The sequence below is a fragment of the Ascaphus truei genome, chromosome 12 (genome assembly GCF_040206685.1).
Source record: "Ascaphus truei isolate aAscTru1 chromosome 12, aAscTru1.hap1, whole genome shotgun sequence".
Classification (NCBI taxonomy): domain Eukaryota; kingdom Metazoa; phylum Chordata; class Amphibia; order Anura; family Ascaphidae; genus Ascaphus; species Ascaphus truei.
This window is the reverse complement of record NC_134494.1, coordinates 40058204-40081453: the sequence shown is the minus strand read 5'-3', so window position 1 is coordinate 40081453 and position 23250 is coordinate 40058204. Positions and strand designations below refer to the sequence as shown.

General features: G+C 49.0%; 1 protein-coding gene across 5 annotated transcripts; it reads right to left on the bottom strand.

The window, feature by feature from the left end:
• Positions 1 to 928: 928 nt before the first annotated feature.
• On the bottom strand, positions 929 to 21428 carry C1QTNF4 (C1q and TNF related 4). 5 transcript variants are annotated; one of them, XM_075567427.1, is made up of 2 exons: positions 18986 to 19134; positions 929 to 2965 (listed from the first exon to the last, which is right to left on the bottom strand). In XM_075567427.1, the coding sequence occupies exons 1-2, from the start codon at positions 19032 to 19034 to the stop codon at positions 1848 to 1850; spliced, it is 1167 nt and encodes a 388-aa protein (XP_075423542.1). In that variant the 5' UTR covers positions 19035 to 19134; the 3' UTR covers positions 929 to 1847. The 5 variants fall into 5 exon arrangements, 4 of the variants coding, with proteins under 4 accessions (XP_075423542.1, XP_075423546.1, XP_075423543.1 ...); XM_075567431.1 differs by lacking the exon at positions 18986 to 19134 and adding an exon at positions 3336 to 3433; XM_075567428.1 differs by lacking the exon at positions 18986 to 19134 and adding an exon at positions 19855 to 20238 and having other exon boundaries at positions 930 to 2965.
• Between the last annotated feature and the right edge of the window lie 1822 nt (positions 21429 to 23250).

Genomic DNA, 23250 nt, shown 5'->3' with positions numbered 1-23250 from the left:
TCGATAGGATCTTGTCTTGGCGTGTTCGGATGCCCGATAGGATCTTGACTTGGCGTGTTCGGATGCTCGATAGGATCTTCTCTTTTCGTGTTCAGATGCTCGATAGGATCTTGTTTTGGCGTGTTCGGATGCCCGATAGGATCTTGTCTTGGCGTGTTCGGATGCTCGATAGGATCTTCTCTTTTCGTGTTCGGATGCTCGATAGGATCTTCTCTTTTCGTGTTCGGATGCTCGATAGGATCTTCTCTTGGCGTGTTCGGATGCTCGATAGGATCTTCTCTTGGCGTGTTCGGATGCTCGATAGGATCTTCTCTTGGCGTGTTCGGATGCCCGATAGGATCTTGACTTGGCGTGTTCAGATGCTCGATAGGATCTTCTCTTGGCGTGTTCGGATGCTCGATAGGATCTTCTCTTTTTGTGTTCGGATGCTCGATAGGATCTTCTCTTTTCGTGTTCAGATGCTCGATAGGATCTTGTTTTGGCGTGTTCGGATGCTCGATAGGATCTTGTCTTGGCGTGTTCGGATGCTCGATAGGATCTTGTCTTGGCGTGTTCGGATGCCCGATAGGATCTTGACTTGGCGTGTTCGGATGCCCGATAGGATCTTGTTTTGGCGTGTTCGGATGCCCGATAGGACCTTGTTTTGGCGTGTTCGGATGCCCGATAGGACCTTGTTTTGGCGTGTTCGGATGCCCGATAGGACCTTGTTTTGGCGTGTTCGGATGCCCGATAGGATCTTGTTTTGGCGTGTTCGGATGCCCGATAGGACCTTCTCTTGGCGTGTTCGGATGCCCGATAGGATCTTGTTTTGGCGTGTTCGGATGCCCGATAGGACCTTGTTTTGGCGTGTTCGGATGCCCGATAGGATCTTGTTTTGGCGTGTTCGGATGCCCGATAGGACCTTGTTTTGGCGTGTTCGGATGCCCGATAGGACCTTGTTTTGGCGTGTTCGGATGCCCGATAGGACCTTCTCTTGGCGTGTCTGCACCCAATTTGAAAATAAGGAATGTCAGCATTGCATGTGCAGTCTTGGAAATATAAGACTTTTAATTGTACACATTGCAATAGTACTGTACGGGATGTTCTCAGCACTGCTAAGCCTGAGGTTGTTTCGCAAGTTAATATACGGATAAAGGTTGGACCTGTGTTTTGCTTCCTTCCCAGAGAGTTAGAAACCCTTTGAAGTCAGAGCGGTGTGATCTGGAGCCAATAATACAGGTTTCTGCAACCTCATTATCACAATGTCTGATGAGGACTAGCACATACCCCTGAAACATTTGACATGTTCTCCACTGACAGCTTGGTGTAGACGTGACATTGAACACAGCAACAAGATCTAATTAGTGACCCTTGATGATCACTCCTGATGCAAGAATTTAAGAGCTATATTAAGCATTCATTAGCGGTTTTAATTAACTTCTAGTCAGAAATAACCTGATAGCAAGTGACTAATTTAAAATCTGAGAAATAAATGACCCTCGTTTGCATAAATATACATGTTTAATGCCATCTAAAAATAACACTCGCTGGTATAAAAAAAAAAGATTTAATTTTTTTCCCATAGTGTTACATCACATCTACATGGTGTGTAATGTTCCCCTTTATACTGTACAGTGCCATATCAATGAAATACATCCCCACCCCACCCCCCTGTCACTGTACGCTTCTCTCTTCAGTATGAGTTACAGACAATGACGATGTTTTTGTCACTCCCCCCCCCCCCCAGGAAAGGAACATGCAGAGTTAGTGACAGACACACAATTATAACATGCTCACTGACATACGAATGCAGAGTGCAGATTTACATATCCTGGGCAGGGAGTTTTACAGGTCCTGTACCTCTTCCCTCACATCTCTGTGAAAAGCAGCTCTGATTTCTGGTTTGTGACGGACACGTGCTGCTTGGGGTTCTCCTCTGGGTACACCAGGAACCCTGTAAAAGTGATGTACTTGCCGTGGTTGCTGTAGACACCGTACCCATCATGCCTGTGGCTGTAGAGCCAGACTGTTTCCCCGGAATGCAGAGACAGCATCACACTCTGACTCTGCATCTCTCTCTTCTTGGAGTGACTGTCATCGTAAATCATTGCTTGGACTTCATTTTGATTCTTCATCAGCTTGACTGACATGGTCTTGGAAGGCATTTTCCCGACGGTGAAAGAGAAGTAATAGGCTCCTGCCACTCGGCACCGGAATTCCCCCGTGGACAGGTTGAAATCCTTCCCAATATTTACAAACTCTGTGTCGAAGGTGATGGGCTGATGCTGTGTCTGCCTATCCTCCGTGCCAATAAGGCTTTGGGTACGAGCAACAGAAAAAGCAGACCTAGGATCTCTGTTTAATGCTGGCTGGTCAGAGGACATCGCATTCTCCTTGTACACCTCATTCTGCTCTGAGGATTGCTCTCTGGAACCTTGCACAACTTGGGAGTTCTGAAGCTTGTTGGAGTCACTGCTGCTCTGAAAGTATGCGGAGGTGTCTGGGTAAATGAGGTATCCATTGAAGGTGGTGTATGGCCCAACATTGCTGTATATAGCGTATTTGGGATCTCCATGAAGACGGAGCCAAACAGTGTCGCCATAATCCAACTGGAGCATGGCACTCTGGCTGGCCACTTTCTTCTCTTTGTGGTGATGTTCATCATAGGCAATCACCTGAACTTCATTCCTGTTCTTCATCAGCATCACGGACAGGTTCTTCTTGGGGAACTTCCCAATAGTGAAGGAGAAGTAATAAGCCCCAGGGATCCGACAACTAAACATCCCAACTTTGGGGTCAAAGTCCCCTCCAATGTTCACATAAACCTTGTCGAACGTGATGACTATGACGGCACCCCCCTCCATGCTGTTGGTACGGGCCACAGAGAACGCAGAGCGGAAATCTGTGCCAAGAGCTACTGGGTAGGTGAGCAAAAGCTGAGCCAACAATCCAAGCAGGACTGGACTGTTCAAGGGAACCATTGTGGCTAAAAGAGAAAACAGAAACAATAGAAGAAATGAACATTCTCCTGAGACAACAGATAAACCCTTAATTATTCAGTAGTCAGAGCTACCTATCATAATGCCCTGATGGTCTCGGGACCATTAAAATTGGCTATACAATGGCAGATATCATAGCATAAACCTGCTAGACGAGGCAACGCTCTATGGAACCATTTTATTACAATTTTATGATATAATATCAGTTTTCCTCGGGTGCCAGAAATCATCCTGCCGCGGTTAGACGGATATGTTAAGAGTATCCTCGATATTGAAGGAAAGAGCCCGCACGCCAGAGGTCGGTATTACAAAGTGATTGAATCCACAGGATTCACCGCTTCGGTCATGAACACTGACCTTTGGCAAGATCTCTTTATCCTGGCAGCGGTCAGTGTTTTAATGAGCGAAACGTCGATTCCTGTGGATTAAATCACTTTGTGTAAACACCTGCGAGGTGTCGGCTCTTCCGTTTCGAGGATACACTTAACGGAACAGAAAGGGAAACATCTTTGAAATACATTCTCGTAAAAAAATTAATCGTTACATGCTAAGATTTTTTTTTTTTTTTTATTACTTCCATTTTTTTTATTGATTTAGTTTTTCAGAAATAAAGAAAAGGGTACATAAAAAGAAGAAAAAAAGGGATGGGTGGGGTAATACAATGATACATAGGATCAGGTGATATCACAGAAGGGAGGGGGGATCGGGGAAGGGGGGAAGGGGACAGCATTTGTAACAATATAACATAGTGAGCAACTGTTTAAATACAACATAGATCACTCTAGTTTAAATACGGGGATGTACCTGCATGTCGAAACCAAGGAGCCCAAATCTCCCACGGGGTGGGGGAAACACTGTTACACTAAATACGGGGATTTACCTGCATGGCGAAACCAAGGAGCCCAAATCTCCCACGGGGTGGGGGAAACACTGTTACACTAAATACGGGGATTTACCTGCATGGCGAAACCAAGGAGCCCAAATCTCCGAAAATAGTGACGTGGAACCATTCAGGTAAACGGAGAGTTTTTCCATGTAAACTATATGCCAGATTTTGTTGTTTATCCCTGTTGGAGATGGGGGAGAAGGTTGTTTCCAATTCTTGGCGATTGTGTACTTAGGTGCGTTTAAAATTTGGGAGACGACTTTAGCTTCTTTTTTTGCTATAATTGGCCATTGGTTTTCCTAGCAATAGATATACAGGATCCTGTGTACTAGGGCGAACACTTCCCTCCATGTTTGTTGAATTTGGGGACATGACCAGAATATATGCAGTATATTCCCCATTTCACCACAACCACGCCAACGCAATGGGGAAACACCTAGGAGAAAAGAGTGTAACCCAGCAGGAGTCCTATACCATCTAAATATTAACTTGTAAATATTCTCCTTAATCACGACGAACAATGAATTTTTAGAGGCAGCTTCCCAGATATCTTTCCAAATATCAAGATCCAAACTGATGTTTAGCTCATTTTCCCAGGACACCATATAGTTATCAGGGGTTTGGCTACTTTTGATGGGAGTCGGACTATGGTATATTCTGGAAATAATGCCCTTTGTAAGGGGCTGGTGCAGACACCAGTCCTCATATAAGGTTAGAGCATGGGGTCGGTTTGGGTTGTAGATATATTGGATATAGTGTCTAACCTGGAGAAATCTGAAAAATTCAGAGGAGGGAATTTGTAATGAGGCAAATAAAGGGACTTTCCCATGGATAAGAATATCATTAACTCTTAGGAGTCCTTTTTGGACCCATGGGTTGGATTGCTGATTACCTGTGTAAAAAGGAAGAGAGGGGTCTGAAAACAGGGGTTGCATAAGGGATGGGATACCAGTTAATTGGAACCTAGATTTAAGGGAGTCCCAGAGATTACGGGCATAAAATATCTCCGGTTTCTTGTAAATCTCAGATGGTCTGGATTGTTTATTAAGCCAGAGGAGATTCTTAATTTTAAATGGGGAGCAGATCAGTTCTTCTAGTTTGACCCATCTTTTGTCGGTTGGGTTTGAATTCCAGCTAATGAGTTGCCCTAATTGTACAGCTCTGTAATACTTTTGTAGATTTGGGAGGGCTAAGCCTCCTTCTAACTGAGATTTATAAAAGAATGTCTTTGCGGACTCTGGGACGTCTATTTTGCCATACAAATGTCAGTATTTTCTTTTGAATATTATTTAGGTCTTTTTGGCAGATTTTAACTGGGAGAGTTTGGAAGAATTAAAAGGAGTCTAGGTAAAATATTCATTTTGATAGTGGCTATCCTCCCAAACCAGGATATTATATATGGATTCCAAGTGGTCAGATCTTTTGCTATTTGATCGAAGAAGGGTTTAAAACGTGTGTTATATAGAGTTGAGTAATCGTTTGTTATTAGGACCCCATAATATTTAATGTGGTTCGGATTCCATTTGAAGTTGAAATTAAGTTGGAGTAGTTTTACCATTTCCTTAGGAATATTTACACTAAGGGCCATAGATTTGGAATGATTAATTTTATAACCTGAAAGAGAACCGAATTCCGATAAAACTTGGAAAAGATTAGGGAGTGAAGTAAGAGGTTTTGAGAGCGTCAATAGTATATAATCCGCAAAAAGAGCTATCTTGAATTCCTCCAACAGAAATACCCGTAATATTGGGATTCATTCTTATCCGGCAGGCTAATGGTTCTATGGCCAAGGCAAACAGCAAAGGGGACAGCGGACACTCCAGTCTGGTTCCATTTAATATTGGGAAAGGATCAGACAAAGAGCTGTTTGTTTTCACTATGGCCGTTTGGGTGAAGTATAGCATGTTTATCTATATATATAAAACTGAACAATTGTTTGTCTGTGGGTTGTTGCTGATTGGTTCGCGGTGGCTCACGCTCTGATTGGCTGGCGGGGTGGGGAGACGTCACAAACAACAGGACTACACACGCCCTCACCCTCAGCCTCCTCACACCGCGTGCCCCTCTGACCGAGAGACACACGCCATGCAGCGAACTCCCTAAACCCACATCAGTGGAAACCAACCCTAGCGGGACTGCCGTGCCGCCTCACACACTCCACCCGCCGCTCATACCCTCCATCCGCTGTGCCTCATACCCTCCACCCGCCCCACCGCCTCACACCCTCCAGCACGAGTGGGACAACCGCCGCCCACGCGCCCTCCACCGCCGCATAACTGCCTCCTCCCCCCCCGTCGCCTGACACAGACCACCTGCCGCTCCTCACCTCCACCCGCCCCGCCGCCTCGCCTCAACCACCGCACCTCAATGCCCCGCCGCCTGACACACACCACCCACCCGCCGCTCCTCACCTCAACGCCCCGCCGCCTGACACACACCACCCGCCGCTAATCACCTCCACCCACCCCCCGCCTGACACCCTACACCCACTCGCCGCTCCTCAACGCCCCGCCGCCTGACAAACACCACCCGCCCCTCCTCACGCCCCCCCGTCTGACACCCTACACCCGGCCGCCACCTCACCTCAACCGCTGCTCCTCAGCTCCACCCGCCCCCCCCGCCTGACACCCTACACCCGGCTTCCGCCACACCTCAACCGGCGCTCCTCACCTCCACCCGCCCCCCCCCCCCGCCTGAAACTCTACACCCGGCCGCAGCCTCACCTCAACCGCCGCTCCTCACCTTCACCCGCCTGACACCCTACACCCGGCCGCCGCCTCACCTCAACCGTGAGTTAAATGGTCTCAGTTTATCTTTGCCCTCTTCTGGTGAAAGAAGAATATATATTGTTTCTTGGTAGGTAAACAGTAACTTGCACGGGAAACCCCAGCGATAGCGGATTTTATTGTTCCGCAGTGTATTGGTGATCTGCGCGTACATTCTTCACTTATTCAGCGTGATTTGGGCCAAATACGGAAAGATAAGAAGTTGGACATTATCTTGCTCTATCTTTGGGGTGGATCTAGCAGCTCTCAGTATCTCCTCTTTGGTACGGAAGTAGTGTAGACGTGTGATCACATCTCGTGTCTTTGCTGGGTCCAGGCTTCTAGGTCTAGGAAGCCTATGTCCTCTGTCCATCTGGAGTTTATCCTCCGATACTTCTGGTAGCAGAGACATGAAAAGCCGATTATTAAGCGTGTGCTCCTCCCCCCACGAGCTCAGGACACTATACTGCTTGGGATGGGTCACACAGTTTGTTAGCAATAGTCTGCTGAGACAGCAATAACATTAATTAGCTATGGGGTTTCCGGAACAAATATATTTTCTGGCAAGGGTGCAATGTAAAAAAGGTTGGGAACGGCCGATTAACCCCGATGTTACAGGTCACAGGTGTAAACTGCCGCCCACAGACATGCAAATGACACTGGTGAAGTCACTTCTTATCCAGGGACGTCCTAAACCTGATTTGTTCCCTTTTCTTACCCATAATAGCCAAATGGTGTGTGCTTTGTGTCCCGGTATTATTGGGATCATAGAAAAGTCTCAGATGGTCCAGAATGCAGACTTTGATTCACCCAATTTTCACAGGTGCCCAGAAATACAGGGAAATGTAATATATATATATATATATATATATATATATATATATATATATATATATATATATATATGTGTATATATGTATTATTCAGAGAATTAAAGGGTTAACAACAAGTGAGCTCATCTGACTCAATAAGGAACATTGTCTTTGTATATAAAAACTGGACAGTGTACGCCGTGCTGTCCGTGATACTCAGCACACATCTATCAGGGGCTATTTATCTTTCTTGTGCACACCTGCATAACGAAGCATACGAGTAGCACCGTGGCTGATACTATACATCTCATACATAAAGCTTGGCCCCCTGCAGGCGCACTTACCAGAACGCCCTCCTACTGTCTCTGTACGTCCTTCCTACCAATTGGATTGTAAGCTCTTCGGGGCGGGTACTCCTCTTCCTAAATGTTACTTATGTCTGACGCACTTATTCTCATTATGTGTTATTTGTATTACAGCAGGGGCCCCGGGTATCCGGTGGGTTCCGTTCCAGGGGCCCCGGGTATCCGGTGGGTTCCGTTCCAGGGGCCCGCCGTATAGTGAAAATCGCCGTATAGCGGATCCGGGGATTTTCCGTTCTGTGCATGCACAGAACGGCGTTTTCGCTGTTCTGCGCATGCGTGGCCTATGGTCTGCGCATGCGCGCCGGGCGCAACCGCCCATTCTGCGCATGCGCGACTGAGAATCAAAGATGGCGGCCCCCCTCTCGGTGCCGTCGTATCGCCAAAAAGCGAAGCGCCGAGAAGCGGGGCCCTGCTGTATTTGTTATTTATATGAGTGTCACGTGTAGTACTGCTGTGAAGCGCTATGTACATTTATGGCGCTATATAAATAAAGACACGCATAAATACATTAACTGTTTCACTGCCAGGTGGGCCTGCATGCATTGCAAACTAATGTAATAATATGCAAAGCTATATAATAATGTGCAAAGCGATAACATATTGTGCAAAGCATTGAATTACAGGTCTCCTGGATAGAAAAAGGGTTAAAAAGAAAAAAAACATGTAGTAGTTTATTGCACCAGGGAGAATGTGGGTTTATTTCCCCAAATGGTTTAGACACAGAGATTTTCACACCATGAACCTGACTGTCACCATTTAATCAGGTGGCAAATACCTTTTCTACTGCGGTTCATCGTGCAATGCATGATGTCCCCATCATCAGTTACATTACACCTGATGCTATTATACATGCTGAATATCCTCCGCACCTGAACACAAGCAAAGTAATGTTCGTGTTAGAATACTGTGAAACATTTTCATACAACAGCAATACCCTGCAATATGTATGCAGCACAGGTCATGCGTGTATCCTGGCAGTGCTGTGATCACCAGGCCATGCGTGTATCCTGGCAGTGCTGTGATCACCAGGCCATGCGTGTATCCTCCTAGCAGTGCTTTGATCACCAGGCCATGCGTGTATCCTGGCAGTGCTGTGATCACCAGGACATGCGTGTATCCTCCTAGCAGTGCTGTGATCACCAGGCCATGCGTGTTTCCTCCTGGCAGTGCTGTGATCACCAGGCCATGCGTGTATCCTCCTGGCAGTGCTGTGATCACCAGGCCATGCGTGTATCCTGGCAGTGCTGTGATCACCAGGACATGCGTGTTTCCTCCTGGCAGTGCTGTGATCACCAGGCCATGCGTGTATCCTCCTGGCAGTGGTGTGATCACCAGGACATGCGTGTATCCTGGCAGTGCTGTTTTCACCAGGACATGCGTGTATCCTGGCAGTGCTGTGATCACCAGGCCATGCGTGTATCCTGGCAGTGCTGTGATCACCAGGCCATGCGTGTATCCTGGCAGTGCTGTGATCACCAGGCCATGCGTGTATCCTCCTAGCAGTGCTGTGATCATCAGGCCATGCGTGTATCCTGGCAGTGCTGTGATCACCAGGACATGCGTGTATCCTCCTAGCAGTGCTGTGATCACCAGGCCATGCGTGTTTCCTCCTGGCAGTGCTGTGATCACCAGGCCATGCGTGTATCCTCCTGGCAGTGCTGTGATCACCAGGCCATGCGTGTATCCTGGCAGTGCTGTGATCACCAGGACATGCGTGTATCCTCCTAGCAGTGCTGTGATCACCAGGCCATGCGTGTTTCCTCCTGGCAGTGCTGTGATCACCAGGCCATGCGTGTATCCTCCTGGCAGTGCTGTGATCACCAGGACATGCGTGTATCCTGGCAGTGCTGTTTTCACCAGGACATGCGTGTATCCTGGCAGTGCTGTGATCACCAGGCCATGCGTGTATCCTGGCAGTGCTGTGATCACCAGGACATGCGTGTATCCTGGCAGTGCTGTGATCACCAGGCCATGCGTGTATCCTGGCAGTGCTGTGATAACCAGGCCATGCGTGTATCCTGGCAGTGCTGTGATCACAAGGCCATGCGTGTATCCTGGCAGTGCTGTGATCCCCAGGCCATGCGTGTATCCTGGCAGTGCTGTGATCACCGGGCCTTGCATGTATCCTGGAAGTGCTGTGATCACCAGGCCATGCGTGTATCCTGGCAGTGCTGTGATCACCAGGACATGCGTGTATCCTGGCAGTGCTGTGATCACCAGGACATGCGTGTATCCTGGCAGTGCTGTGATCACCAGGCCATGTGTGTATCCTGGCAGTGCTGTGATCACCAGGACATGCGTGTATCCTGGCAGTGCTCTGATCATCAGGACATGCGGGTATCCTGGCAGTGCTGTGATCACCAGGACATGCGTGTATCCTCTTGGCAGTGCTGTGATCACCAGGCCATGCGTGTATCCTGGCAGTGCTGTGATCACCAGGACATGCGTGTGTCCTGGCAGTGCTGTGATCACCGGGCCATGCGTGTATCCTGGCAGTGCTGTGATCACCAGGCCATGCGTGTATCCTGGCAGTGCTGTGATCACCAGGCCATGCGTGTATCCTGGCAGTGCTGTGATCACCAGCCTTGCGTGTATCCTGGCAGTGCTGTGATCACCAGGACATGCGTGTATCCTGGCAGTGCTGTGATCACAAGGCCATGCGTGTATCCTGGCAGTGCTGTGATCACCGGGCTTTGCGTGAATCCTGGCAGTGCTCTGATCACCAGGACATGCGTGTATCCTGGCAGTGCTGTGATCACCAGGACATGCGTGTATCCTCCTGGCAGTGCTGTGATCACCAGGCCATGCGTGTATCCTGGCAGTGCTGTGATCACCAGGACATGCGTGTATCCTGGCAGTGCTGTGATCACCGGGCCATGCGTGTATCCTGGCAGTGCTGTGATCACCAGGCCATGCATGTATCCTGGCAGTGCTGTGATCACCAGGACATGCGTGTATCCTGGCAGTGCTGTGATCACCGGCCTTGCGTGTATCCTGGCAGTGATGTGATCACCAGGACATGCGTGTATCCTGGCAGTGCTGTGATCACCAGGACATGCGTGTATCCTGGCAGTGCTGTGATCACCAGGACATCCGTGTATCCTGGCAGTGCTGTGATCACCAGGACATGCGTGTATCCTGGCAGTGCTGTGATCACCAGGCCATGTGTGTATCCTGGCAGTGCTGTGATCACCAGGCTTTGTGTGTATCCTGGCAGAGCTGTGATCACCAGGCTTTGCGTGTATCCTGGCAGTGCTGTGATCACCAGGACATGCGTGTATCCTGGCAGTGCTGTGATCACCGGGCTTTGCGTGTATCCTGGCAGTGCTGTGATCACCAGGACATGCGTGTATCCTGGCAGTGCTGTGATCACCAGGCCATGCGTGTATCCTGGCAGTGCTTTGATCACCAGGCCATGCGTGTATCCTGGCAGTGCTGTGATCACCGGGCTTTGCGTGTATCCTGGCAGTGCTGTGATCACCAGGACATACGTGTATCCTGGCAGTGCTGTGATCACAAGGCCATGCATGTATCCTGGCAGTGCTGTGATCACTGGGCTTTGCGTGTATCCTGGCAGAGCTGTGATCACCAGGACATGCGTGTATCCTGGCAGTGCTGTGATCACCAGGACATGCGTGTATCCTGGCAGTGCTGTGATCACCAGGACATGCGTGTATCCTGGCAGTGCTGTGATCACCAGGACATACGTGTATCCTGGCAGTGCTGTGATCACCAGGCCATACGTGTATCCTGGCAGTGCTGTGATCACCAGGCTTTGTGTGAATCCTGGCAGTGCTGTGATCACCAGGACATACGTGTATCCTGGCAGTGCTGTGATCACCAGGACATGCGTGTATCCTGGCAGTGCTGTGATCACCAGGCTTTGCGTGTATCCTGGCAGTGCTGTGATCACCAGGCCATGCGTGTATCCTGACAGTGCTGTGATCACAAGGACATGCGTGTATCCTGGCAGTGCTGTGATCACCAGGACATGCGTGTATCCTGGCAGTGCTGTGATCACAAGGTCATGCGTGTATCCTGGCAGTGCTGTGATCACCGGGCTTTGCGTGTATCCTGGCAGTGCTGTGATCACCAGGACATGCGTGTATCCTGGCAGTGCTGTGATCACCAGGACATGCGTGTATCCTGGCAGTGCTGTGATCACCAGGCCATGCGTGTATCCTGGCAGTGCTGTGATCACCAGGCCATGCGTGTATCCTGGCAGTGCTCTGATCACCAGGACATGCGTGTATCCTGGCAGTGCTGTGATCACCGGGCTTTGCGTGTATCCTGGCAGTGCTGTGATCACCGGGACATGCGTGTGTCCTGGCAGTGCTGTGATCACCAGGACATGCGTGTATCCTGGCAGTGCTGTGATCACACGGCCATGCGTGTATCCTGGCAGTGCTGTGATCACCGGGCTTTGCGTGTATCCTGGCAGTGCTTTGATCACCAGGACATGCGTGTATCCTGGCAGTGCTGTGATCACCAGGACATGCGTGTATCCTGGCAGTGCTGTGATCACCAGGACATGCGTGTATCCTGGCAGTGCTGTGATCACCAGGACATGTGTGTATCCTGGCAGTGCTGTGATCACCGGGACATGCGTGTATCCTGGCAGTGCTGTGATCACCGGGCTTTGCGTGTATCCTGGCAGTGCTGTGATCACCAGGCTTTGCGTGTATCCTGGCAGTGCCGTGATCACCAGGATATGCGTGTATCCTGGCAGTGCTGTGATCACCAGGCCATGCGTGTATCCTGGCAGTGCTGTGATCACCGGGCTTTGCGTGTATCCTGGCAGTGCTGTGATCACCAGGACATGCGTGTATCCTGGCAGTGCTGTGATCACCAGGACATGCGTGTATCCTGGCAGTGCTGTGATCACCAGGACATGCGTGTATCCTGGCAGTGCTGTGATCACCAGGACATGTGTGTATCCTGGCAGTGCTGTGATCACCGGGACATGCGTGTATCCTGGCAGTGCTGTGATCACCGGGCTTTGCGTGTATCCTGGCAGTGCTGTGATCACCGGGCCATGCGTGTATCCTGGCAGTGCTGTGATCACCGGGCTTTGCGTGTATCCTGGCAGTGCTGTGATCACCAGGACATACGTGTATCCTGGCAGTGCTGTGATCACCGGGCTTTGCGTGTATCCTGGCAGTGCTGTGATCACCGGGCTTTGCATGTATCCTGGCAGTGCTGTGATCACCAGGCTTTGCGTGTATCCTGGCAGTGCTGTGATCACCAGGCTTTGCGTGTATCCTGGCAGTGCTGTGATCACCGGGCTTTGCGTGTATCCTGGCAGTGCTGTGATCACCGGGCTTTGCGTGTATCCTGGCAGTGCTGTGATCACCAGGCTTTGTGTGTATCCTGGCAGTGCTGTGATCACCAGGACATGCGTGTATCCTGGCAGTGCTGTGATCACCAGGACATGCGTGTATCCTGGCAGTGCTGTGATCACCAGGACATGCGTGTATCCTGGCAGTGCTGTGATCACCGGGACATGCGTGTGTCCTGGCAGTGCTGTGATCACCAGGACATGCGTGTATCCTGGCAGTGCTGTGATCACACGGCCATGCGTGTATCCTGGCAGTGCTGTGATCACCGGGCTTTGCGTGTATCCTGGCAGTGCTTTGATCACCAGGACATGCGTGTATCCTGGCAGTGCTGTGATCACCAGGACATGCGTGTATCCTGGCAGTGCTGTGATCACCAGGACATGCGTGTATCCTGGCAGTGCTGTGATCACCAGGACATGTGTGTATCCTGGCAGTGCTGTGATCACCGGGACATGCGTGTATCCTGGCAGTGCTGTGATCACCGGGCTTTGCGTGTATCCTGGCAGTGCTGTGATCACCAGGACATGCGTGTATCCTGGCAGTGCTGTGATCACCAGGACATGCGTGTATCCTGGCAGTGCTGTGATCACCAGGACATGCGTGTATCCTGGCAGTGCTGTGATCACCAGGACATGCGTGTATCCTGGCAGTGCTGTGATCACCAGGACATGCGTGTATCCTGGCAGTGCTGTGATCACCAGGACATGCGTGTATCCTGGCAGTGCTGTGATCACCGGGACATGCGTGTATCCTGGCAGTGCTGTGATCACCGGGCTTTGCGTGTATCCTGGCAGTGCTGTGATCACCGGGCCATGCGTGTATCCTGGCAGTGCTGTGATCACCGGGCTTTGCGTGTATCCTGGCAGTGCTGTGATCACCAGGACATACGTGTATCCTGGCAGTGCTGTGATCACCGGGCTTTGCGTGTATCCTGGCAGTGCTGTGATCACCGGGCTTTGCATGTATCCTGGCAGTGCTGTGATCACCAGGCTTTGCGTGTATCCTGGCAGTGCTGTGATCACCAGGCTTTGCGTGTATCCTGGCAGTGCTGTGATCACCGGGCTTTGCGTGTATCCTGGCAGTGCTGTGATCACCAGGCTTTGTGTGTATCCTGGCAGTGCTGTGATCACCAGGACATGCGTGTATCCTGGCAGTGCTGTGATCACCGGGCTTTGCATGTATCCTGGCAGTGCTGTGATCACCAGGCTTTGTGTGTATCCTGGCAGTGCTGTGATCACCAGGACATGCGTGTATCCTGGCAGTGCTGTGATCACCAGGACATGCGTGTATCCTGGCAGTGCTGTGATCACCAGGACATGCGTGTATTCTGGCAGTGCTGTGATCACCAGGCCATGCGTGTATCCTGGCAGTGCTGTGATCACCGGGCTTTGCGTGTATCCTGGCAGTGCTGTGATCACCAGGACATGCGTGTATCCTGGCAGTGCTGTGATCACCAGGACATGCGTGTATCCTGGCAGTGCTGTGATCACCAGGACATGCGTGTATCCTGGCAGTGCTGTGATCACCAGGACATGCGTGTATCCTGGCAGTGCTGTGATCACCAGGACATGCGTGTATCCTGGCAGTGCTGTGATCACCAGGACATGCGTGTATCCTGGCAGTGCTGTGATCACCAGGACATGCGTGTATCCTGGCAGTGCTGTGATCACCGGGCCATGCGTGTATCCTGGCAGTGCTGTGATCACCGGGCCATGCGTGTATCCTGGCAGTGCTGTGATCACCAGGACATACGTGTATCCTGGCAGTGCTGTGATCACCGGGCTTTGCGTGTATCCTGGCAGTGCTGTGATCACCAGGACATACGTGTATCCTGGCAGTGCTGTGATCACCGGGCTTTGCGTGTATCCTGGCAGTGCTGTGATCACCGGGCTTTGCATGTATCCTGGCAGTGCTGTGATCACCAGGCTTTGCGTGTATCCTGGCAGTGCTGTGATCACCAGGCTTTGCTTGTATCCTGGCAGTGCTGTGATCACCGGGCTTTGCGTGTATCCTGGCAGTGCTGTGATCACCGGGCTTTGCATGTATCCTGGCAGTGCTGTGATCACCAGGCTTTGTGTGTATCCTGGCAGTGCTGTGATCACCAGGACATGCGTGTATCCTGGCAGTGCTGTGATCACCAGGACATGCGTGTATCCTGGCAGTGCTGTGATCACCAGGACATGCGTGTATTCTGGCAGTGCTTTGATCACCAGGCCATGCGTGTATCGTGGCAGTGCTGTGATCACCGGGCTTTGCGTGTATCCTGGCAGTGCTGTGATCACCAGGACATGCGTGTATCCTGGCATTGCTGTGATCACCAGGACATGCGTGTATCCTGGCAGTGCTGTGATCACCAGGACATGCGTGTATCCTGGCAGTGCTGTGATCACCAGGACATGCGTGTATCCTGGCAGTGCTGTGATCACCAGGACATGCGTGTATCCTGGCAGTGCTGTGATCACCGGGCTTTGCGTGTGGTTTCTCCCTGCTGAGCAGTTTAATCATTTTCATTAAATGCAGCAGGAATGCCAAGCCGTAGCATTTCGCGCGGTTAAACCAGGAAAGCCAGCAGCTGCTGTCATATTTGCACAAGAAAGATATATGGAGGGCAAGATACTATGAAATAAACAAACTGCGTTCTTGCCTGATCTCTCATTAACTCATTAATACGAAGGACACGTTTACCTGGAATAGAAACGCATCATCTGAAGACAAAACAACAAGATCACACACAAATTGCCCTTTTTACCATCTTATTTACATTGGGCATGCTCAATTCTATTTATCAGTAGATAAACAAATAGCAATCTCATTGAGCTGTTCCCGTGTTTCATATTTATGGATAGCTGTCATTACACCCACTGAGTTGAAGCCCTAATTACGTTCTCATTTTGCCACTGTTCGTGTGTTGGTTTGATGATCTGCGTTCTGGAATGCGACAGAAATTTGCCCGGAAGGTGTATTACCGGAGAATCAGTAACTCCATGACTGGCTGTCTTTCAGGCTGGTTATACTGTATCCTGTTCTGATACTCGATGACCGGAGTCCGGTATCACAAGAATAATGCTGGACAGCAGTTGAAGATATTTAGCCAGAAATCATCCATTGAAGTACACATCATTTAAGCATGTCCTCATTAGGCACGATTAGGTGGCAAGGTGATTAACTCACAATCGCACAGCTGGTGTCCCAGACAAGAATGTAACTTACAAGCATGAGAGAAAATGTGTTTAAAAGTCCACCACGTGTGAAAGAAAAAAAGCCAGTTATGTAGTAGAAACGGGTAAAGTTACTCTGGTTCTTTTTGCAAACAGATTCTTCAAGAAATGAGAAAAAGCACTTAAAATATATATATATATATATATATATATATATATATATATATATATATATATATATGTAACAGTGTTTCCCCCACCCAATCGCAGATAGGGGCGATAACAGGGTGTATGGTGCATATAGCTGCTGGTAACAGGAGGGCTGAATCGTCTGTGGATGGTAGTGGGGACACAGGAACAGGCTTCTGGGGTTCATACCCCACATATCTCCTTAGCAGTGCAGCGCCTCCATCTGCCGTAGGCTCCAGGAACTGAAGGTGATCTCCCATGGTAGAACTTATTACCTCTCCACCCAGTAAGGTCACGCACCAGGCAGGAGTTATATTGCAAAACAGGAACGGGTTTATTACTACACTCTGCAGTAACAGGAACACAGCAGTCTGTCAGGTCAGCAATCACTGAAGATGGTCCCTGGACCGTCACTACAGGCCAAGGGCACCCGCAGCTGTCCTAGCTCTTCCCCCACCTCCCTAGCAGAGGCAAAGGTAAGGTCCACACTCACTCTTCCCCATAGGGAAAAGCACATGGGAAGGCCCCATTCTCAGGCTCCCAGTCGTGTGACCTTCCTTCCTCAGGGGGAAGGAAAAACCTCAAAATGTAGGGTGGTCCTGCCCTTAAGTACAGCCAGGAGGTGGGCACCCCGTTGTCCCAGCTACAACAGGATGTACCACCCCCTGCTGTCACTCAAGTGCAGTACCAAAGGTGAATGGGAAAACCCCATACCAACTACTGGCAAGCCTTTAATACCAGGGCTTACTGCCAGCCCATTGGGCAGAATAGTAGTGAGGGGGGAGGGGGGAGGGCAGAGGGGGGGGGAACAAATGCGCCATGTTGTACCCCACATAATGCTCTGGGGTGCTAAAAACAAACGGTGTAAATCCGTATTTCTGGTGCTGGTCTCCACTGGTCCTGAATGGGCAATATTCTCCAGTGTGCAGCGGTATGTGGACGTTGCGCTAGTGTGCGCTAGTTACTCCGCCGTTGAGGTTGCGATAGCGGATGTATATTTTTGTTTACATATCGCTAACAGTGTACGCAGAGAATATTAATACAATAAGTGCAACAAACAAAAATGGGACAAGAGGAAAGGAAATCCCTGGCCCCCGAGAGATTACACCAAGTATTTCTATATCTAAAACTAACGTAGAGAAAAGGGAACAGCAGCGCAAGGCCAGGGAGCCAAGTGGTTAAACATAAATGAATTTATTGATCAAATAAACATCACCTACACGGGTAGTGCCACCCTCCTACGCGTTTCGGACGTGCAGTCCTTTAACAAGGAGTATAGGAATCTTACCCCTTGTTAAAGAACCGCATGTCCACGTCCGAAACGCGTAGGAGGGTGGCACTACCCCCGTAGGTGATGTTTATTTGATCAATAAATTCATTTATGTTTAACCACTTGGCTCCCTGGCCTTGCGCTGCTGTTCTCTTTTTTCTATGTTGGATCTTCACATCAGCGGCTGGACGCGCTATCAGGGACTCGCGGAGGCCCAGGAGTGGCAAGAAATCAGCTTTATTTTTTGATTATTGAAATAGTGTGTTCAATACCAGTTTTAATTTAGTTTGGCTCCAATGAGTTAACTACAAGTGGATTGATTTTTTCATCTTGCTGGTTCACTTCAGGAGACACTTTATTATCAACTGACTGGTGATTCACTAATGCTATAAACCCACACCCGCTCCTTAATAGAGCATTACTCCAGAGTGTGTACTAATATCACTGATATAGGACTGCATATATTCCGGACGCTTTGGGGCACCCACTTCCCTATATCTACCTATATCTAAAACTAAACCATTGCAATCTTTTCACTACACAAAGCAGAGTAAATGAGTTCTTCAGTATCGCTGACCTGAGGAAGTGAGAACGCTGGAAAGCTGATCCTATAATATCTATTGTTAGTCCAAATAAAAATGGTATCGCCTGATACTGAAGTACTCGGTTACTCTGCACTATCGCAGCTGGACTAACACGGCAATTCCTACTTACTTCATACTACACAAAGCTGAAGCCATAACTATTGCAGACATGATTCTGTTGTGGTCTCTGTGGGCAAACACAAACTGCAATCGTGTTCTGCACGTTTTCATGCTTTATTCGCATATGCTCGGCTACGGCGGACCATACAGAGTGGCTGCTGCTGTGAATATTGGGCAGCGTCACTTACAGAAAAACAGAAATGATATCTGTGGTCACCGAGCCCAGCTGCTACCGATAGTGTTCAGAAGCCTTTACACGCAAACACATTGTGTTCACCGCAGACGCATTATCACACTGCCCACATATTCCCCTTGTATATTTTTTGCACAGATAATCCACTGTAATGTTACTTATGAATAAGAGTGTGATAAGTAATAGGAGATCTGTGAGATAATGTGAGCTGGAAAGCAGAAGGGGGGGGGGGGGGGTTATTAATGTGCGATGTAGATAGGGAGGATCCTAAATCTCCTCTTATAACTAACTGCAATGATTGAGAATGGAACCTGAGGCTGAGGTACCTGTATATAGAGCTGTCCCCTCTGAACTTGAAAAAGGCTTCACACACATGTCTTGTCTCCAGCTCGTGAATTAAGCATAACCCCTTGTTTGTATTCATTTTCAGCCTTCTAATCCAAAGAGTGAGTGAGTGAGTGAGAGTACATTCTATCTATCTATCTACATACACACACACACACATATACATATATACACACACATATATATTTATATATATATATATATATCACACACACACACACACACACACACACACACACACACACACACACACAAATAAATGTGTATATATACACATACACACACACACACACACACTGTTGTGTCTCAGTGTACAAAAAGGATGTTGAGGGATGTATTAGATCAGTGGGACCAGGCAATAGACAAAACGGGGGCAACACATTGTAATAAACGTACGTGTGTGTGTGTGTGTGTGTCCCCCTATGTATTTAATCTAAACATGCTCATACACCCCTGTGTCTGCACTATCCAGGTTCAGCGCAGCAACAAAAAGGGATGTAACATCTTCCAAAATAAATCAATATTGTGTGTGTGTGGTCAGAATGAGTGCCAGGTCTCCTGAGAAAGGTGAGAGGGGGCAGGGAGGGGAGGATCAGACGCCCCCGGGCAGGTTACAGCACATTTGCGCAGTCGGAGAATGGGTGCTAGGCGCAGGGGATGGGTGCTAGGCGCAGGGGATGGGTGCTAGGTGCAGGGGATGGATGGGTTACCTGTCGCAATGATGCACCCAACTGGTCCTCTTATTCCAACGCAGGTGCTACAAAGACCACAGCAATATGACGTCACCTAGCAGCATCCTCTGCGCGTCCCTGCCTCCCCCCTTTCCCTGGCTGCCCCCCCTGGCACCCACCTGTGCTCTGCTCCTGTCTCCTCTGCGCGTCCCTGGCTGTCCCCCCTCGGCACCCCCTGCGCTCTGCTCCGGTCTCCTCTGCGCCTTTGGATTTTTGTGTCCCCGCCTAGGATTTGGTGCACTGCTGGGGAGGGGGGCGCTGGATTGGAGGGGGTGCAGTGAGGAGGGTCCACACAGCACAAAATCATGGACAGGTGCAAAAAAAAACAAAAATCAGCTACATCATCTTTACGGGAGAGAATGTGTCCTCTAGGTCTAAAGTCCTAGTTTCTGCAGCTCCTTCTCACCTTTTCAATTCAGCATTTCATTGTAATAACCCATGTGGTTTGTGCTAAATATATTATGTGGATAAATAGCTTTTTAAAGGAGCACACCAAGCACTGTCCTACACGTGCTTTGTTTTTTAAATAAAGCAGTTCTGTAGTATTAGATAATACTTACTGCATTTTTTTATTTTTAATTCAACTCAATGCCATTTTTAATTAGCTTTAATATAATAAGCATGCTTGGATTTCTATAGCAGGCTTCAGCCCACCTCCCCAGCAGTGCAAGATCTTTGCAACACTTTCCTGTTTGTGATCTATGTTGCCAATATTCCCAGCAGTTTGAGCTGCAAACTGTAACAACAATACCTTAGTAATGTAAGAATACATTGTAGCTGCTGAATTACACTGACTGGAAGGCAGCCATTTAGTGAACCCTGGGAAGCAGGATCTTTCCTGATCGATTATGGGAGAACTAATCGTTCGGCAGCTTAGGTAATTAGTTTTCAATAAAGGTAACCAAAGGCTGCATATATTTATTAAAAAAAAAAAAAAAAGACTTTTTTGTTTTAAGTGCCGCTGGGTTTAGGAATTCCTTTAAAACAGTGTTTGTTAGAGCTGCAGCCCACACTCATGGCCTTTTTTTTCGGGGCGTTTTATTATGCTATATTTTTAGAGCTCTCTTCTCGTTCCTTTCCAACGCGGTTTTTATTTTAAGAATCCGATGCATATGTTCGGTGGGGGACGGGGGGGACGGGGGGGGGAAAGAATGTAAGCATTTGAAATATCAAGTGTCTGGGAGCCTAAAATGGTGTTCTCCCCGGAGCCCGAAAAAACCCAACACACAGACCATACTCAAGCGGAGACACACTAACATTATAGGAGTTAAACTCATTGCAGCTTCTGGGGGGATTGCTGCTTTATGGCATGGAGGGGGAAACCCGTAATATGCCATACACGCCACATTCTCTCCGTCTATTAATGTCCCAACCTAATGGGTTTGCTGCAAAGGGGGGGGGGGGGAGCACCAAACTCCATGGAATATTTAAAGCAGGACGTCCACCTAATTTAGCTATTGTTCATTATTATTTGTTCATTATCTGAATGAGGAGGGCGCACTATTTCTGGCTCCGGAGGGGGTCTGCGGTTCCTGGGATACCGGTTTAATTACCGCCGTTCCCTCATTGCCATTGAAATGGCCGCTCACTAAGGAGCTGCATCCTTCCTATGAGCCCGAGTGACCCCCGTGAGATGCAGTGACCGTTGTGATTCCCCGTAAACAGGGGGGGTACAGCGGCAACAAAACTGGGAAGTATCGCAGTAACAAATGGGGGGGGGGGGGGGGGAGTAACAAAACTAAATATAGTCCCATTCACCCCAGCAATCCGCGGTTTGAATTCTGTGATCAAATCAATAGTTTAAAAAAAAAAAAGAAGGAGGTGGCTGGATTGTACAATATATCTCTTAAAAGGGGTAAAAACAAAAAACAGCAATGTTTTAACCATTTAATTGCATTTAAAAGGAACCTGCAGTACACTGAAAAGCAAGAGGTTTTTTTATTAGGGGGGCGCGGGGCATGTATTAATTGAATCACCATGCGGATAATCCAGAGGTATGTCGTTAGTTCAATTACATCAAGGAAAGCCTACGGTGAATGAATCTTCCTAATCCCAAACCTCGCGCCGGTGTAAAGACAGAACTGGGATAATCGCTTTAAAAGTCCCCCCCACCGATCAGCCGCCAATGGGGAATTCACTGCTGGCCGACTCGCCGCAAAGGTAACTTCCACCCCAAAAAACCCTAGCGTTAAATCCCAACCCTAAAACGCTAGCATTAATTCTGAATGTTAACGCTAATTTTCACCCTAAAATCCCTAGCCTTAAGATCTTACCCTAAAAAGCTAAACCTTAATGCCTTAGGCTGCGCTTATAGTGCCGGCGACGGTGACGTCGCTTCAAAACAAATGCATTGAATCTGTAGCATGCGCTTATAGTAGGGGCGACGGCGACGGAGCGACGAAGAGACATGAATCTCTGTAGTCAGTAGAATTTGATTTTTACAGAGACGGTGTCCTCATGTACAGGCTGTAACTAATCACATAACTTCTGATCTGATGCAGGGAGAGGGGAAATGTGTCTGTGTGTGAGTGCAGGGAGGGGGGGGGGATGGGATTGTGTGTGTGTGTGTGGGATTGTGTGTGTGATTGATTGTGTGGGATTGTGTGAATGTGTGAGTGGGATTGTGGGAGTGTGTGCGTGATTGTGTGTGTGGGGGGGGATTGTGCATGAGATTGTGTGTGTGTGTGTGGGATTGTGTGTGAGATTGAGTGAGTGTGTGTGGGGGGTATTGTGTGTGTGTGTGTGTGTGTGGGGGGGGGATTGCGTGTGTGTGGGGGGGGATTGTGTGTGTGTGGGGGATTGTGTGTGTGTGGGGGGGATTGTGTATGTGAGTGTGTGTGTGAGATCAGAACTGCCAACAGAAATCATGGGGCCCAGGACAAATGAAAGGAGCAGACCCCCCCCCCCCCCCCAACCCATAGCGCACCTACCATAGAAATATTTTTTTAGCGCGTAACTTTTACTTAACCCCCCAATACATACAAAAACACACCCCACCCCCCAATACATCTACAAACATACCCCACTCCCCCCCCAATACATCTACAAATATGCCCCACTCCCCCCCAATACATCTACAAATATGCCCCACTCCCCCCCAATACATCTACAAATATGCCCCACTCCCCCCAATACATCTACAAATATACCCCACTCCCCCCAATACATCTACAAATATACCCCACTCCCCCCAATACATCTACAAATATACCCCACTCCCCCCAATACATCTACAAATGTACCCCACTCCCCCCCCAATACATCCTGCTCCTTTCATTTGTCCTGGGCCCCATGATTTCTGTTGGGGGTGGGGTGTGTTTGTGTGTGTCAAGTGAAACACTCTATATGAACAACTTTAAAATAGTCAATTCTCCCGTAATTTAACGTAAAAGTACTGTAAATTCAGCATACAAACAGAAATTACAACTCCTCTCCGTTTCAGCCTTCCTCCTTGCTCTTGTCCCCACCCCTCTGCCTTCTGTCACTCCCCTTGTAGCTAGAGACGTCTCCCAAAC

What these genes read in the sequence shown, in the direction of transcription:
- C1QTNF4 (XM_075567427.1), bottom strand. Translation starts at nt 19,034, where the DNA reads ATGTGTGTGAAGCCTTTTTCAAGTTCAGAGGGGACAGCTCTATATACA. An exon ending in GGGGACAGCTCTATATACAG is followed by an intron (nt 2,966 to 18,985) that starts GTACCTCAGCCT and finishes TTTCTCTTTTAG; the next exon opens with CCACAATGGTTCCCTTGAAC.